Below are 18,533 nucleotides of genomic sequence, written 5' to 3' on the forward strand. Positions count from 1 at the left end.
AAGGCGAGCTGTCAAAGTGATGCATGATGGGAGCTGTAGTTTTTTTTAACGTCCCTCGGCGCCGCTATCATGGCGGCCAATGGCATAGTGGGAAACGGGGAGTGACAAGAAACGGACATGCGCAGTGCTTACAAACCACAGACCGGGTTAAGATACGGGGAAAGCGACCTTGTTGTGTGGGTTTTGACGTTTGTCTCCTTTACCTACGGCTCTCTTTGGTGACGTAGGCGCGTAACCCCGCCCCGTCTCCAGGGGGACACTCCGCTGTGGGAGCGGCGAAGGCAGCTTCTTCTTGGTCTTTCTCCTTCCTTCTCCAAGATGGCCGCGCTAGCTGTAAACAAGGTCGGGGCTAGTGCGGGGCTGGATGCCGGGAGCAGGCAGAGCCGGAGTCCGGCCGGGCCTGTGGTGAAGGTGAGCAGAGGGAGGCCGGGGGGGGGGGCTTCCAAGCCGCCTTGGCGGAGCCCCTTCGTCGTTCGCTGTCTTGGGTGGGGGCGGGAGGAGAGAGAGAGAGAGGGGAGCCCCCGCCCCCTTTGGGCTCCCGGGCTGTAGCGCCTTCATTTCCTGCAAGAGCCTTCACGTTTTGCGGGTCGGTTCTCTCCGGTTGTGCCCATGTTGGGCACCCCTCGTGTGTATTTACCCTGCTCCCCGCTCCCCCTTCACATTACACACACACAGATAGATAGATAGATAGATAGATAGATATACACACACAGAGAGAGAGAGACACTTGTATGCTACGTTGTATGTTCTGTACTGTTTAAAGCAAGGGGGTGTCCAGAGCGATTTACCATGCGTGTCAGATAGGTTTGACAAATGAGGTGGGACAAGGTAGGGGGAATCTCACATGTAGGGTTCCAGCTTATTTCTCCGGCAGGTTTCTAGCTTTTTGCATCTATTCAGTAGGTGGTAAATAAGCAAGTGGAACATCTTAGGACATGAAGATGCAGCAGCGGCAAAGAAACAGAAAATGTAGGGTTGTGTGCAGCTAATTTAGACCCATCTAAATTAATGGACATTACTAACTTTGATTTCCATGGGTCTGCTTTGAGTAGTTCTGCCTGTCATAGAGTTGTTGAAGGTATAAGGAAATGTTTCGTTATAGATGGCAAGAATATAAAGGGGCAGCACAGATGAAGAGGCGAAACTGGTACACTGGGATTCCCATGCATTTGGGAACTGTGCAAACATTTGTTACAGAACTGGAAACATATTAAGTATTGTAAACAATATGGACGTTGTATCTTGATAGCCTTCTGTCTTATTTTGAAAATATTGCAGGGGGTTGAACTAGATGGTCCTCGTGGTCCCTTCCAGCTCTACAGTCCTATGATTCTATAATTCTTTGATGCAAAAATGCATTGTGTTCGTTCCACAAGAGTGTCTAGTGACCTTGGGTGGGTTATAATCATGAACATGAGATCCAGTTTGTGGCTATAGATCGTTTTTATGTTCTGCCATACAGAAAAATGTGCATAATGCAGATAGAAGTTACCTTGAGCAATAGATACTTAATAATCCTGGTCCAAAATGTATGGTTTCACCCTAAGGGTCAGCCTGACAGCTGAGTTCACGAAAGTTACAAACCCACACAAATGGGTTGTATTCCAGCTTGCCCACATCTATGTTAGTTACAGTGGTGGGTTTGTATTTGCTATTTTAATACAGGTATTTTAAATTATGAATTGTTATATTATTGATATATACTACTTTAATTTGTAATTTTTGCATGTCGTCATTAAAAGTTTCTTTTTTAAAATTGGGATATAAATTTATTAAGTAAATAAATAAATAAATTGGAATTTTTGCTGTTGTGGAATAAAAAATGTGATTTCTTATAAAGACCTTTGTTGGAAAATAGTTGTTACTTTCTTTGAAGTGCTATCTTAAGCTCAGTTACTTGAAAGGTTCTCCATCCTGTGTAGAAGTACAACTATACCGAGACTAATACCTATACCCCTTACCTATACCCCTTACCTAGAAGTAAGCCCCAATTCACTCAGTAGGACAGATGTGTGTAGTAAGGTCTAGGGAATACAACATAACCACTAGGAAGTGCTTTGGGTCATGGACTACAGTTTTTAGGATCCACTAATTATCTGGTAGTTCTTAGTATATAGAGCTAACCTGAAACTTAATCATAATGAGGTCTGACCTCAGAGACTGATGCGGCTGTCCTCATCCCCATCCATAGTGGCATCTGTTGGCTGCATCCAAATAGACATTGTTAACAATGAAGCTGGCTTATACCGAGTCAGAATATTGGTCTAAGTAAGTACTGTTGATGCTGACAGGCAGTGCCAGGACTTCCGGCACAAGTCCCAGGCCTACCTGGAGATACAAGGGATTGAACCTGGGACCTTTTTTGCTTGCTCTTTACCACTAACTTTTAGCTCTTCCCTAGTGCTTAAAAACTGAACATATTCCCTTGTAAATTATAGGTTCTGGAATGTGGAGTCTGTGAAGATGTATTTTCACTGCAAGGAGACAAAGTTCCCAGACTGCTTTTGTGTGGTCATACAGTCTGTCATGACTGTCTCACTCGACTTCCTCTCCATGGCAGAGCAGTTCGGTGTCCTTTTGATCGGCAGGTTACTGAATTAGGTAAGCTGCTTATAAATTGTTGAATTAAGAACGTAAGAAAAGCCCTGTTGGGAAGACTAATGACCTGTGTAGGTCCACCATCCTGTTCTCAAATTGACTAACTAGATGCCCATGGGAGGCCCACAAGGAGGACACCAGTGCAGCAGCACTCTCCCCGCTAGTATTAGTACTAACTACCTCTCACGCTGGAGGTAGCAGTCATTTTATATAGGTTCGCCAAATGGGCAGGTACAACAGACGCACTTAGAATATATCTGCATAGCTTGAATATACTGAGGTAAACCACCACTTAAAAAACAAAACACTGACATTGGTTGCAAGGCAGCTCAGAAGTTTGACTTGTGCGCTTCAAAAGTTGCAGCAATGTGATGCGATGAAAAGAGCAATGTGCACTATGAAAACGTATGGAAGATTTAATGTTTTAGAGGAAGGATTGTTGGAAAAATGCTCTTGGGGAGACGGTGACACCCCCCCCCAGGACCTCTGAGCGTCTCCCGGTAGGCACGTCTCTGGAATGGCATGTCCCTTCATCTCCAGAGTGCCTCTCTGCGACACTTTTCATGTGAAAAGTACACACAAGTCTTCTAGCATCCTACAGCAAGAAGAAAGAAACATCCGTAGATCTAAACTACATTTTATTTACATTCTATATAGACAATCCATAATCACGTCTGTGTTCTCCAAGCTCTGGCAGAACAACCTGTTGCATACTGCAAAAGTGAAGGTACAGTACAAAAACACGCTCAGATGGAAGAGATAAGACAGTCTTCCGTTTCCACACTCTTCCCAGACATCTCATGTGATTTATACTAATCACACCAGCAGCATCAGCTGCATAAAATTCCCAACAAGGATAACCTCATTATCCAACCTATAATGTATTGAACACATTGAAATATACCTTAAAGTAAAACAAATTTAGGATTTGCCTGTAAGAACATTTACTTTTGAGAAGCCTTGGTGGCTATGCATGAAAGCAAAAGTCAAAATCCAAATTTTTCCGCATCAACAAGGGTCTCTTCTTGAACTAACAGTGAAGAAACATAGGTCTCTAGGAAGCTGCCTTACACCATGTCAGGCTAGCAGTCCTTCTAGCTCAGTATTGTCAGCACTGACTCGGGTTTTGGACAGGGATCTTTCCTTACCTAGAGATGCCATTGAATCTACCATTGAACTATAGCACTTTATAGTGCTATAGCACTGCCAAGTGTGCAACATCATTCACTCAGAACTATTTCAACTTTTTTATTTTATTAAATATGGGTGGTAGTCAACCAGTCATATTCAGAGTAGGCCCACTGAAATCTGTGGATTTAGTCATGACTAACTTAAGTCGATTGATTTCAGTGAGTCTGCTCTGATATTACTTTGTTTGATACCACCCTATATTTCTAATCTTGCTCGCATTATGGTAACATTGTAAACATTGCTTGTGAAGTTATCTCAGGACAGCTGTTTAGTGCTTAATGTCATAAGACAATAAAAATGGTAGCAAGGTCAGACAGGTTGAGTCAAGCAAGGTTGTGTTTATAATGCAAAATAGGTCTATTATGTAGCATTAATTTGTACAATGCCATCTGTGTGCACAGAACTGCAAGGAGCAGCATAAGAAAAAGACATGTCCCTGCCCTGTCGAGGTTACAGTCTAAATTTGAGCTGTAGGGAGAGGTAATAGTGCATAAATATGTATACTTAAGGATTTGTTCTGGTTGAGCTGAGGGCTGTGAATAGGGAGCGGGGTGATGAAGGATTTGAAGTAGGGAAGAGTGGCATCAGCTAGGGGGCAACACTGCAGAAAGAACTGAGCTATTTAAGAGAGCAGACATTTCCTTTTAAACACAAATACTAGCTTCATTTGTACAAGACAACTCAGATCCCTATTAAGTTAGGGTGCAGTGACCCAAAACAAAACCTTTGAAGACAAAAGGACCCATCAAGGCACCATTAAATGTGCTTAATGAAACAGTGTGTGGCTCAGCCTTCATAAGCCTTACTCCTTGTAGTATCTTACAATTAAGCTGAACAACCTGAATATGTTTGTGCCTCTGTCCTAGGGAGACTGAGATTTTCTCTCCCCTACTCACCGCTCAAATATTGAGTGATTGGGGGAAAGCAATTTGCCGCTTTCCCCCTTTCCTGTTTGTAGAACTTGTAGGAATTCCTTCCATGATTTTTCAGTCTTCACTTTGCATTCACCCCCTTCCAAAGGATACACAGTTCAGTTATTTGAAATAGGATTTGACTTTCTGCGAATGGTTACACATTCTCATCAACAGCACTAAGGGACCTTCATCATGGAGGTGCATTAAATTGTTTATTCACTTTTTGCCAATCGCTGTAAAGAGACTGCTATTAACCTCTATGAATTTTCCTCTTTTCGGTGGTGGGAGATTTTGGAAAGGGGCTGAAAAGCTAAGCTATGGAAGAGAGAACAGCCTGGGCAGAACAGAAATTAAAATAAACACAAGACCCAGTATGTACGTGATTAACACTAAATTAGCACTCAATAATCCTCCCCGCACCCCTTTTTGTACTTGTGTGCCAGACAATCACAGCTATCCTTTTCGAGTTTTGGTCTGGTTTCTTGGGCAGGAGAACTCTTCTTAATGTCTGTTGCTGAAAAGTATGTGTTCTGGCTCTGATATCCTCAGTCACTGATGAATCAAAGAGGAATGTTTGCCCATTTCGTGACTGGTGTACTGTAATCAATGGGCTCAGTATTCACTCCATGATTGCCCACATAATGCAGTCTTGTTTCTGATATGCAGGCTCCCTGCTATTCAAGCTTCATGCCTTTTCTAAGGAAAGGCTGCCAAAATCTGTATGTTTGTTGTTGTTTAGAATGTTCCATAGATTTCATGCAATAGGCATATCTATAAAATTATGTAACCTGCACATATAGTGAGGAACCTGGCAGTTAGCACTTTGAATAGTTCCTACATTAGCTGAAATAAATTTGGACAGGCTTAATCAAAACCACCATTTATTTTGAAGAACTGTACTGGAATCCATCCATGAAAATATATACATGTGAAAAGGTAGAAAACCCAGCTGTCCATGAAGTATTTATCCTAACCTCTACCAATATTTGGCTGGGTTAATTAAAAATTGAAGCCAACAGAGATAGAAGCAATTTGTAGTGGGTCAGTACAAATTCAGTAGCACTAACATATTTAAAGGCTTGCTGTTAAAAATGAATAGCACAATTCAGCCCAATACCCGTGTTTTGTACCCTGTTGAGTTCTTCAGTGTGTCCCATTAAAATGAATGAGCCCTAAGTTATTACCTTTAGACCACACAAAGGCTTCAGATCAAAGATTGATGAGTAAAAGGAAAAATATATTAGTGTTAATCTATGAAGTCTTCTGAAAGCAGAAAACTTCTCACACTGATGTTCCACAACCAAACATGGGGTTACAGTAGGTGAAATATAGTAAATAAGGAAGATCCAGCATATAGTTCATAAAATCTAATGGACCATAAGATCTTGAGAGAGAGCTCATGCAAACTGAAAAACTTTTCTGGCTATGGAATCACTTTTCAAAAGAATATTTTTTTTGCTGACTTTATATTTTTCCTCCAACACAGGAGATTCTGGTGTCTGGGGTTTGAAAAAAAACTTTGCTTTGTTGGAACTCCTGGAACGACTTCAAAATGGACTTGGTGGTCAGTGTGGGACAACTGAAGAAGCCATTGGCCTCTCTGGAGAGGTGGTAGTAATCCATTTTGTATTTCATTTTGTGTCACTTTCAGAGTAGTGTTCCCAATCAATTTTTAATATTTCAGTTTGATTGTCCTTTTCAGATGTCATAAATGTTTGATTTTAATTCAGTGATTTCAACATTACTACATTAACAACTAAAAGACCTGGACCTAAATTACATGTTCAGGAGTATCGAGTGGTACAGATTCTCCTGGACTATATAATTTCAGATTTGTACCTGCGCTCTCAATCAGAACTGTCAAGTAACGGCTGTTCTATTCGATATTTCTGACTACATAGTAGTTTCTAGAAAGTGTATGCTAGTTCCCTAGAGCAGGTATCTATAAAATTTTGTTTCATCGATTGGGCGATAATTGGGCAAGCATTGGGATTTTGATTTGTAGCCATAATAAGCTTTCAGCACTTTTATTCACCAAGGTGTTTGAAAAGATTTTACTGATTTAATTGTGTGCATTTTAGTCTGTTTTTCTTGTTAATGCTGTACAATGCCTTGGAATCTAATATTAAAAACATTTTTATGCGACCAGTTACCATGAGTAAATAATGTTCTAGTTTTTCTTTTTGTTAGTGCATTGTCCGCTGTGATGAAGATGAAACGCATCTTGCTTCAGTATACTGCACTGTTTGTGCCACTCACCTGTGTGCAGAGTGTTCCCAACTCACACATTCCACGAAGACACTTGCAAAACACAGACGTGTGCCCCTTGCTGATAAACCTCATGAGAAGACCATGTGCTCTCAGCACCAAGTGCATGCTATTGAATTTGTGTGCCTGGAAGAAGGGTGTCAAGCCAGTCCTCTCATGTGTTGTGTCTGCAAAGAATACGGAAAGCATCAGGGTCATAAAGTAGGTTGTGTCAGTTCTTTATTGTCCATCTATGTCATTGTTAATATGTGACTGAAAAGGAGAATTTGTGTTGGGTTTTTTGCCCATTTGACAAACCATCAGACTATATTTTGTTCCCTCTCCTATTCTTTACATTACTTATTTAATAAAGGCAATGTTCCAGGGTATCATTAAGCTATCACTAAAGCTGCTTCCTGCTGTCACCTAGTAGGGCTGCTAGACAATTTTGTGTTCGTATATTGATGTATAATACTGTCCAGCTAATGCTTATATTTAATTTTCCATCTCTTTTGAAACATAACTAGTCTTTACATACTTCTTGTTAAATAATAATAAAGTTTTTTTAAATCTTACTATGATAAATTAAAGATCACTGCTTTTGAAAGATGATTCATGCAAAGGAGCATGCAAAGACTAGTTACCTTGTGCGCCTACATTTCTGCGCTAAGCACCTGAGGCAGACTGTCCAAAGTTTTGCTCTTTTTTCTCTCTCATACTGTGTGGGGGCAGAATTTGTAGATGGGAAGAATTTGGAAATGGGTGTTCAGATTTACTTTTGATGCTTTCCCCTTAGCACAGTGTTTTGGAACCAGAAGCAAACCAGATCCGTGCTTCCATTTTAGACATGGCTCACTGTATAAGAACTTTCACAGAAGAAATATCAGATTATTCTCGGAAACTAGTTGGAATAGTTCAGCAGATAGAAGGAGGAGAACAGATAATTGAAGATGGAATTGGAATGGCTCATACAGAACATGTAAGCAAGCTTGTCATTTCCTTAACCTGCACGTAATCTTCATTATTATATCTCCCCACTCCTTTACACTTTTTAAATGAAGCAGTATGCCACGTTATCCAGTATTAACATGACTCACAAAAGCTTTTTCAAGGCCACTTATCAAAAGTAAGTTGGTATGGGCAAGGGTAGAGGACCTTCTGGAAGGAGAAGATAGAGCCAAGAAGTCTGTTCTGTTAACTCACCAGTGGTAATGGACTGTTTTGCAAAGCTGTTTTTCAGAGGAAAGCAGCCATGAAGAAGCAGAAATGATTGATTTTGGAATAATTATAGAGATGATAATGAAAAATACAGCTAGGATACAAAGTGCATGCCTAAATACTTAGACTTACCTAGTAGGATTTTTATTTACTGTATTGCCATATCACTAAATGATTTGGAAAGTTTTTCATTTTCAAAAATGACTTACTATGTAGCATGACAGGTAGCTACTGGTGAAATACAAATCTGATTGGGGGAGGGGGTTGGGGGGTTATTCCATCTGTGTTTCTATTTCTTTTCAGAATCTCCTAATGCTGTTCCTAGCTGATTTGACTAGGACACCAACCTTAGTATTATGCAGAAATAGCAGTGTTGATTATATAAGGTTTTCTGTGGAAACATCATGAATTAGATTAGCTTGCATATTTCATCTGTTAGTGATCAGGCTAATTTGAATGAAGATACATATTAGAATATACCTAGTATTTTTGTTACACCTTGTTTTAGATGTAGTAATTTGTGTGTGGTACATAATTCTGTACTCTAGAGCAGTGTTTCCCAACCTTGTGCCTCCAGATGTTTTTGGCCTACAACTCCCATCATCCCTAGCTAGCAAGACCAGTGGTCAGGGATGATGGGAGTTGTAGGCCAAAAACATCTGGAGGCACAAGGTTGGGAAACACTGCTCTAGAGCTACAATTTTGGCCCTCAGTTACTTCTAATTTGTGAATTTCACTTCTAAAAGCAATGAGTTAATAGGTTTACAGTATTTTGCTAAGGCACTTGGCAAACGTTTATTCAAAGGATAGATACTACTAGGAAAGTGGAAGTGTTAAGAGTAGTTCTAACAGTGAGCTGTTAATATATATTATGGAGTACTGTGCCTCTTCTAGCTGGGTTGATTCAGAATAGGGAGTCAGCACTTCAAACTCACAGGAGAGCCAACAGAGATCATGAGATTTCAAAACATAAAATATTTTGGCAATACTTTAACATTCATTTTTTAAATATTATTTTATTAATTTCCCAAAAAACAACAAAAAATAAAAACAACAATACATATTCAAACATTAAAAAACGAGTTGACCGCCCTATTCCCTTCCCTAGTTCCATTGTTTATCATCATACCACATGTCCATTTTAAATTGTAAAATCATTAAAATTACTTATTGCCCAGTCATAATGTCTTTACAAGTATTTTTAAAATCTTGCTAATGTATTAACCTGTGTACATTGCTTCTGTATGTATGCAATAAAGTCCTTCTAATCTTATTGTACTCCTTTAATATTCAAGACACACTGACATTCTTCTTCTAGCTTTCCTCACAATAATGGAGGCTGGTAGCATTTTAAAAATTTCTGCAGAGATATGTCTTATGTTAAGCAGTCTGCTGGAAATTTGTGTGCCAGCCCATTGCAATGGAGAAGGATATTAAGGCTCTGTCTTAAAGAGGTCTGCAACAACATAATGTCGGTCTCCTTGATTTCATAACCACCCAGGTCCCAGGTACTGCAGAGAATGCTCGTTCATGTGTACGAGCCTATTTTTCTGATCTTCATGAAACCCTCTGCCGCCAAGAAGAAATGGCACTCAGTGTGGTTGATGCCCATGTGCGGGAGAAATTGATCTGGCTTAGGCAACAGCAAGAAGATATGACTATTCTCTTGTCCCAGGTTTCAACAGCTTGCCTTCACTGTGAAAAGACATTGCAGCAGGTGAAGTATCCATACAGTGGCCCTCTTCCATATATATGTACTTTAGGTTGCTGACTAAGGTTGACAGTGTCAGGTGGTTTATAAATAATTTGTAAAAGTTTCTCTGTTGGGTGAGTCCCTTGTGGGAGGGAGAAGTATTGGATAACAAAATAATTATTGTTGGGAAAATACTGTGTTAGGGATTTGCTTTTATTGGGTTAATTGTATGTGTAAGCTTAGTTATTCTAAAATTCTGCTTCTACAAATGGTGATTTGGGACACAGCAGTGGTTTGTAAAAGTTGCTCTGTTGGGTGAGTGCCTTGTGGGAGGGAGAAGTATTGGATAACAAAAGGGGGGAGATGGGAGGCAAAAGTGCTGTAGCATCTGAGTCAAAGGATAGGTTTGATATATAAAAGTTTAACGTACCGTATTTTTCGCTCTATAGGGCGCACTATTCTTCTAGCTTTCCTCACAGTAATGGAGGCTGGTAACATTTTAAAAACGAACACTAATTTCTCCAGAGCTATGTCTTATGTTAAGCAGTCTACAGTCTATAGGGCGCACCTAGTTTTTAGGGGGGGATAAAGGGGGGCAAATTATTTTTCCCCCAGCCCCAAAGAGCTCCCCAGATCTTGCAGGGATGGGGATGGGGAAGCCCGAGCTTCCCCAGACCCCAGCCCCCAGAACAGGTCCAGGAGAGGTGGCACGATTGTGCACAACCTTGCCGCCGCTCCCGGAGCTTGCGGGGCTGGGGACAGGGACTTCCCCCGACCCCAGCCCCCAGAACAGGCTATCTGCAAGCCTTCTGAGCCCGGCGGGAACTCCCGCCGGGCTTAGAAGGCTTGTGGATAGCTGCCTGAAGCCCGGAGAGCGCAGCGGCAGTTGGCGCTGCGCTCCCCAGGCTTCAGGCTGCGCAAGCCTTCGGAGGGCTCCGAAGGCTTGCGGATAGCTGCCTGAAGCCTGGAGAATGAGAGGGGTCGGTGCGCCCTGACCCCTCTCCCTCTCCAGGCTTCAGCGAAAGCTTGCATTCACTCCATAGGACGCACACACATTTCTCCTTCATTTTTGGAGGGGAAAGAGTGCGTCCTATAGAGCGAAAAATACGGTAGTTGGTGATGCCTTTTTCTAGTGAAACGTTTGGGATCCACACTTTGGAGAAGTAGATAGTTGTATAGAAATTAATGTAGAAACCTATTAGGCTTGGCCTTAAGAGACAAAATACTGTAGGGGCAATGTTCTTAGATAGTCACTTGAGCATTAAAATAAAGGTGTTCAGCTGCCTCTCGTGTACCAAACAAAATAAAACAAGAAAAGGAGCAATCGTGTGTGTTGATAGCAGCACCCATTTTTAATCCTAATTAGATTATTTTTCCTTTCAAGTCTTTATATTTGCCAGTGTTGTTTCAGTTGAATAATACAGTAGCTTTCTTGTCTTGGTTCCTGTGTAGTGTTACTGTGTTTTCCTTAAGACAAACAAAAGCTACTGTGAACAGCATGCATTCCTGTCTTCCATTTCTCCATTGTTGATGTATCATGAAACAATTTATTTCAGTTATAGTAGAGTTTTAAATCTGCTTGAGTTAAAGTTCAATTTTAAATTTAGTAAAAAATGTAATTTTCTTTTTGGTAGACGTAACTTCTTGCTCAGCTGGATTTTGAGAAGGAAAACACATAGGTGGTACTGCATTCATTGTATTAAATTTAGTTTCCTTTTTAAAGGATGACTGCAGAGTTGTCTTGGCCAAACAAGAAATTACAAGGCTTCTAGAAACACTACAAAAACAACAACAACAGTTTACCGAGCTTGCAGACCATATACAACTTGATGCTAGCATTCCAGTTACTTTTACAAAGGTACAGTTTTCTCATGTTTAGGTTGCTTCAAGACTTTGATCATGAATCCAGAGAGAAGTAAGAACTCTGTCCTCTCTCTCTCTCTCTCTCTCTCTCTCTCTCTCTCTCTCTCTCTCTCCCTCCCTCCCTCCCTCCCTCCCTCCCTCCCTCCCTTCCTTCCTTCCTTCCTTCCTCCCTCTTCTCCTCTGCCACCCTAAGTACAGCAAGAAACACTCATGGCCAGCTGGCTTTTGAAGCTCCCCAAATTACAAGCAATTTGCAACACTGTGCAATCATGTATTGGATATATATACATTTTTTAAAAAAGATAGACCCGAAGACTAGGGTGACTGTGTAGGAATGTTTTTCTTTTGTTTAACATCCTATAAGTCATGGTGGCTGTTGCCCTAATTCAAAGTGTTTTGGTTAAAATAGTATCTGCTAATGAAATGACTTTGCACCTTTTCAGTTGTGCATGTTTTTGTTTAGTCAAACATATTATCTTGCAGATTGTCGGACTAAAATTGTAACCATTCTGGTCACAAAACTTTTAGTATCCTCAGCAAAAAAAACAACAACTTACCAATGGGATAAATTAATCATTTGGGGTAATATGCAAATGGTCTTCAGCTCATTTGGGGTAATCATGCAAATGGTCCTCAGCTCACACCCTGTGACTTGCCCTTCTTTCTTTCACCTCCTGCAGCCCCCAAGCGCTGGATGTGCTACTTGGGTTATTTTCTTCTGAATATTTTATATTGTTATTTGCAAATCATTTAGATCTTGGTTAAGTGAAATCTAACACTTGTTTAAAAAATAAATAAAAGTGTTGGCTTTCTACTTAGTCTTGGCTTACCCACAGAACGGCATCCTTTAAGGTGAAACTTATGTATCCTAAATGAGACACAGTGTCAGAAATTCAAAGTGCTCCATGTGTCCACCCAAATACACCTGCACAAGAAGTAATCAATTTCTTCTGACTACTGCTCCTCACACTACAATGGAAACTCCTGACATTGGGTGGTATTCAGCTAAATTTTACTCAGAGGAAACCCTCTGAAATTACTTAACATGACAAAATAATTTAAGTAGGTCCACTCTGAGGAAAATATAGTTGATGGCCCATCAATACATATAAATTCATATACCCCTATGAATCGGAGCACAAGTTTCTTCCATTACGACATTTAATCATCTTTGCAGTTCACAAAACTTAAAACACTCTTAACAAGCAAGAAACTTACATGATACATTACATTAGGATTTTCCTTTGCCACAGCACCTTGAGCTAATAAAAATTCTTTTTGCGGGGCATGGGGGGGGGGGGGAAACAAACTTCAGGTTTCTCAATATCTTTTTTCTTGGCTGCAGGACAACAGGGTACACATTGGGCCAAAAATGGAGATTCGGGTTGTAACTCTGGGATTAGACGGAGCTGGCAAGACAACCATTTTATTTAAGCTGAAGCAGGATGAATTCATGCAACCTATTCCAACAATAGGCAAGTAACATTGATTTTGGAACCAGTGAAATGTCTATATAAATCCTTTGTCAGAAGTGTGGTTAAAAGGCCCTTCCTTTCCATCCTCCTTTAGGTTTTAATGTTGAAACTGTAGAATATAAAAATCTGAAGTTCACTATTTGGGATGTTGGAGGTAAACACAAGCTGAGGCCTTTGTGGAAACATTATTACCTCAATACACAAGGTAAGAGTGCCATATTTCATATTTTGACTCATTGAAATATACAATGAATAATTATGCCTATTAAAAGTAAGAAAGGGAATGTTTCCTAGGTTTATCATCAAATGATGTAATTCTAAACACATCTGTTTGAAAGTAAATTCTATGGAAATCAATGGGTTTTGCGTTTCAGGGTACAACAATTCAGGGATCTGACTGCTAGACAACATTTTAATTTCTTCAGTTTTGTTCTCTGTGACGAGTGACTTGCATTTACTTTCAGATTTGATTTTTGGCTTTGCTTCAGGCTAATACAGTTTAGAAAGTTGTACAGTGCAGTTTATTTTAGTAAAGAAAATGGTTCAATTGCTAGTTTGTAGTACGTCAACAATTTCTGGAAAATATGTATAGACTTCAGATGTAAAATAATAGGGCTGGAGTCTTTCCCCTGTTTCCTAAGTTATAATATCTGCATGTGGAATGAAAATGTGTAGCAAAATGCAGCTGCATAATTGTTCTCTTTCTGTAGCGGTGGTGTTTGTTATTGATAGCAGCCACAGAGACAGGGTCAGTGAAGCACACAATGAACTTGCCAAACTGTTAACAGAAAAGGAGTTGCGAGATGCTTTGCTGCTGATCTTTGCCAATAAGCAGGTATTGTGGTCCTTTTTTTAGTTTTCTCATTTGTCTCAATTTAACTTCATTTTGCTAGTGTAAAGTAAGTACGGAAACAAAATTTAAAAGGCTATATTAATGGTAATGTTTCCTCTGATAAACTGTTAATTTAGCAGAAAATAAATAAAAATCCCAGCCTTCTTAACAGTCTGTTTTGGGGTCTTCTATTAATTTCCAAAATCTTGCAGATAGAGTTCTAGCCACGTTTCTTAAAAACATAATTGGTACTTGAATACTTCTGAAGTATTTAAATATATTTAACAAAATTCTGTAGGTTTTGGCACTGACTTTAATTTTGAATCTGCCGCATTCATTAGGTAAGATTACTAATTCTTAAGTTACTGTCTATGCATTTAAGTATATGGTTGTTGTTTACAGGATGTGGCAGGGGCACTTTCCGTAGAAGAGGTCACAGAATTGCTGAGTCTGCACAAACTCTGCTGTGGTCGGAGCTGGTACATTCAAGGATGTGATGCCCGAAGTGGCATGGGACTGTATGAAGGACTGGATTGGCTCTCGAGACACCTGGTAGCCGCAGGTGTGCTGGATGTCGCATAAGGTCCTCTTGAGAAGTGTTAAGCTTGAAGATCACTTAATTTATTTGTGTGACTTGAGATGGTCAAACACGAACTTTTCATCTAAGGCTATGTATTCTAAAGAAAACAACTAACATTTTTGCTGGAATGCTTATTGGAGTGTGGTACAGTAAGTGTGTAATTCCTGTAAATTATGGTAATTTAATAGTGGCGTGGTGGATTTGCAAGAAAGGTGCCTTGGTGTTTTTGGGGTTTTTTTAAGAAATGAGATTTGAAATGTCTTACCTAATAAGCAACTAACTTATCTTCTCACAAGTACTTTAGGAACTTAGCATTTATTTGACCTTGCTCCTTTCAGAGTTGGCCTTGCTTCATTCGCTTTTTCTCAGATCTCACTTGGGCACGCAGGCACACACAAACCACTTCTTGATAAAAAGAAAAATGAAGTAGACATGGTGCCAGGTTGGGCATAAAGCCTGTGTACTTGTAGATGTATGTGCATTTCCTCTGGGTACCTTGTGTAGCTTGCATATGTGAGAGTGTGGAATGGGACACCTACCAGTGGCAAGTGGTCCTTGGTGAATGCTGCCATCAGACCAAAAGACCTTTGCCATCCTTACTCTATAGCTCCAAATACCCCCCCCCCCTTTGGAAGCTACTGCAGCCAAACTCCTTCAAAGTTTCATTGTCGTTTTCCTCCTTCATCTTCCATCTTAGAGGAAAAAACACCACCTTGCAGAAGGACTAGCATTAAAATGGATGCTGGGGTTTCTCATGCAGGATGAAACACTTGGGCCTGGGTTAATGGCCGGTCAGGTCTCCAGCTCTCCATGTGTAGATCTAAATGTGCCCTGGTTAAAATCTCTCCTCAGTTCTATTTGTCTGACTGAGGTTGCAAGTGGACGTTGTCTAAATACACATTTTTAATGACTTTTTTGGGGAAATTTTAATCAGCTTCTTGAAATCCTTCTTTCCCTCCTTCACCTGAATTCCATATGTACATTGTGCTATGCAGGCAACTTCTGATCCGGTGGTACATACCCCTCTTTCCATAAGATCAGTAATGGTTTATTTTCAGTTCTTGATTGGAAATCATGTACAGTTTTGGGAAGCCGAAGTACCTCTCTTGCAACTCCCTATATAAGAAACATTGAAGCACAATTACACTGTCACAGTGGCCGCACTTTTACTCAAATCTGGGGTAAGCTTTGCCTTCAAAACTTCTTTTCGGCTACAATTCTATGGTGGATAGGCTTGTATATATATTTTCTAACGTCAGAGGATCTGTGAATGGGGAAAGCTCTGTAACAAGGATCTGTAGCAGTTTATCTTGTTAGCCTTAATCAGTTTATCACTTGGTTAGCTGCTTGAGCACATTGTGTTTTGCAGGTCTGTGAAATATTTAACCCAATTACATGAAGACACCAGTTGTTAGCATTTGGATTCATCCTTTTGGACATTCAGTGCACTGAGGAAAGAGGATGTGTGTTTTTGACAGGACACTCGAGTTACAGGACCCAAGTTCTGTAACATACATCTGGATAACCTTCTGCAGATGCACCCATGGAGGAATTGTGTGGAGCTGTGTGAAGAAGTTCCCTGTATCTTACACCATGAAGAGGGCATGTATGTGGTTAAGTAAAAGTTCAGAGTTCAAATGCTGATTCCGCGCTGTTGTAGTCACTAGTCCCCAGGCTGAAGCAGGCAGGGTTGAGGCAGGCAAATTTGACTGCTGGTACTGGCCTAAAAAGGATAGTTCTGCTTTTTAAATCCAGATTCTCTCCCCAAGCAACATAGGAATTAAACTTCATACCCTTCTAATTGTGCTCTCAGCACAAGAATTTCTGCTTGCCAGACAAAATTATCCTCCCTCTCCTTCCCATGGACTGTTCCAGGGGTTTTACCAACCTTCCAGAGCAGATTTGGGAAAGGAGGGGGGAAGCTGCATTGCATTAGCAGGAGTCCTAGTGCTGGCTGGGTTAGTTGAATCTGGCCTGTAATGTTCCTTTCAGAAACCCTTTGAGTAGACTGTTTTCCCTATGTTGGTTCTAGATAACACAACTAATATTAGATAATTATAACTAGTAATTAGATAATCCTTTAGGGTAGCAGTAGTCAGCTTACCCAGAGCAGCACCTCACCAGCTGTTCATGGTTCCACCTGCAACATGTGTTTACTTCAAATAGAGGTCTGTTCAAAACGTTAATCCTGAAATGGTTGAACATGTTGCTTTTTGTAACCAGCTATACACATTGAGGGATGCAGCGCAAGACCATACATAGGTTTTTTGGGGGGTGGGAGATTAAGTTGCACTGTGTCCAGTGAGGCTCATTCCTGTGTAATTGAACGTAGGACTGCAGAACTACCTTTCCAACCTTTCTGATGAAATGTTCCTGGTAAGCTGATCTAGAAAAATGTTACTAAGGGCTCTCAAATTCTTTACAAGTATAAGACTCCAAAGTGTCTGAATACCTTGAAAGCTTCATGCAGTGTTCAGTTAGGAATGAATATTGCATATAGTAGGCTGTCACAAATTCTAGGTCTGATTTTAAGCATGAGAATTCTGCTACTTAGCTGAGATACAGTTGTCATGAAGCAGTTCCCTTCTTTTCTGGCTCTTCTAGATGAAACAGATACTTACAACCACTCTCACTTTAACTAAAATCTTGTTTGCTGAATTCTGCTTCGTTACAGCAAGTGGCTATCACTGCCCATACAAGAGACCTTTACCCTCAAGGAACTTTCCTCTGCCTCAATGAATAACCTCTTCACAGCATACCACAAAGCTAGACTTGATGCATTTATGTGCAAGACCTAGCTAGCTGTGTGTTTGAAATAATTTGGAGACTTTTGACTGCATTTCAGTGAGGCCAGGCTTTCCCTTATTTATACCCTCTTTTATTTTTCAACACTATTCAAATGCATGACAACACGTGATAATGTAGCGGTTGGGAAGGGTAAATGTGAATTGTTCTTCTGTGGCTTTAATTGCTGTAGCGTTATTGTTCTGGGCTCTCCTTGTAAAACACACAAGATGTTTTAGGACATTGGATAAATACTTGTTTTTCAAAAACCTGTTTGTTCCTGTCAAGCTCTACTATAAATGTAGTGGGCTTGCATTGAAAGTATTGAAATCCACTTAAGTGACTGTGAACATAAGTGTTGCATTTGTTTGAATTCAAACAATTACCAGATAAAATTTTAGCAGCTTGTTTGTACTGTATATAACAATTTCAGCTATAAACTTCAAGCTTGTTTCATATGATGTTGAGCTTCAACTCAGTTTAGTATACTGATATGTGCTAGTTTTTAAGAAATGTTTCAACTCCAAGGAGATTTTTAAAGGTTAGCATAAAAGCTGTATTAAGAACAGACAGTTTGTAAAACAATTGGGTCATAGTCTAGTTTTAACTGTGAAACTAAAATGCAACATACAGTGACAATAAAGAGGTGTATATTAACGTATTGCTTTAAAAAATAACGTATTAATGTATAGGGCTTCATTCCTTGACATACTCTAGCTTTTAACTGTATGTAATGAATTCTTTTCTAATTGTGAATTGGGAGTGAATGGAAGTACTGAGAGGGGTTATAGCACCAAGAAATTTATGTTCTGGGGCTACACAAGGTATAAAATAGCTCACAAAACAATGTTGGATTAAAAAAAAATTGATGGTGTGATTTCAAAATGGCCTTGGACTCCTAACAATAAAAATTCTCTAACCAGCTGGTGGAATGTGTCATCTTTCTGAAGTAGATTTTTGCCACTTAATTTTTCTCTCCCCCCCCCCCCCGCCATCAAATATTTATTTATGGTCAACCAACAACGTGAATAATGAGTGAATGTGTCTGAATGTTGGATGGTTTATATTTGTAAGTGGGTGTTGGAGGTTTCAAATGAATGCTAAGTGTCTCCTGCCATTCTTTATAGATGTCAGCTCG

At 40.1% G+C, this 18,533-nt stretch overlaps 1 protein-coding gene across 2 annotated transcripts; it reads left to right on the forward strand.

Annotated features, from left to right (window-relative positions):
• The first annotated feature begins 1 nt into the window (after nt 1).
• Nucleotides 2–18,317, forward strand: TRIM23 (tripartite motif containing 23). Of its 2 annotated transcripts, none has more exons than XM_083703566.1 (11): nt 2–146; nt 2,439–2,601; nt 6,190–6,311; nt 6,894–7,172; nt 7,747–7,929; nt 9,670–9,885; nt 11,585–11,719; nt 13,070–13,199; nt 13,294–13,404; nt 13,910–14,034; nt 14,434–18,317. In XM_083703566.1, the coding sequence occupies exons 1-11, from the start codon at nt 24–26 to the stop codon at nt 14,611–14,613; spliced, it is 1,767 nt and encodes a 588-aa protein (XP_083559692.1). In that variant the 5' UTR covers nt 2–23; the 3' UTR covers nt 14,614–18,317. The 2 variants fall into 2 exon arrangements, with proteins under 2 accessions (XP_083559692.1, XP_083559693.1); XM_083703567.1 differs by having other exon boundaries at nt 48–411.
• The last annotated feature ends 216 nt before the right edge of the window (nt 18,318–18,533 follow it).

Source organism: Podarcis gaigeae (genome assembly GCF_964106915.1).
Source record: "Podarcis gaigeae genome assembly, chromosome: 11".
Classification (NCBI taxonomy): Eukaryota; Metazoa; Chordata; class Lepidosauria; order Squamata; family Lacertidae; genus Podarcis; species Podarcis gaigeae.

Bases quoted from the DNA above. Each gene is read 5' to 3' on its own strand.
- TRIM23 (XM_083703566.1), top strand. From the start codon at position 24: ATGATGGGAGCTGTAGTTTTTTTTAACGTCCCTCGGCGCCGCTATCAT. The intron at 147-2,438 runs GTTAAGATACGG...TGTAAATTATAG, and splicing joins GCTTACAAACCACAGACCGG to GTTCTGGAATGTGGAGTCTG. The intron at 2,602-6,189 runs GTAAGCTGCTTA...CCTCCAACACAG, and splicing joins TCGGCAGGTTACTGAATTAG to GAGATTCTGGTGTCTGGGGT.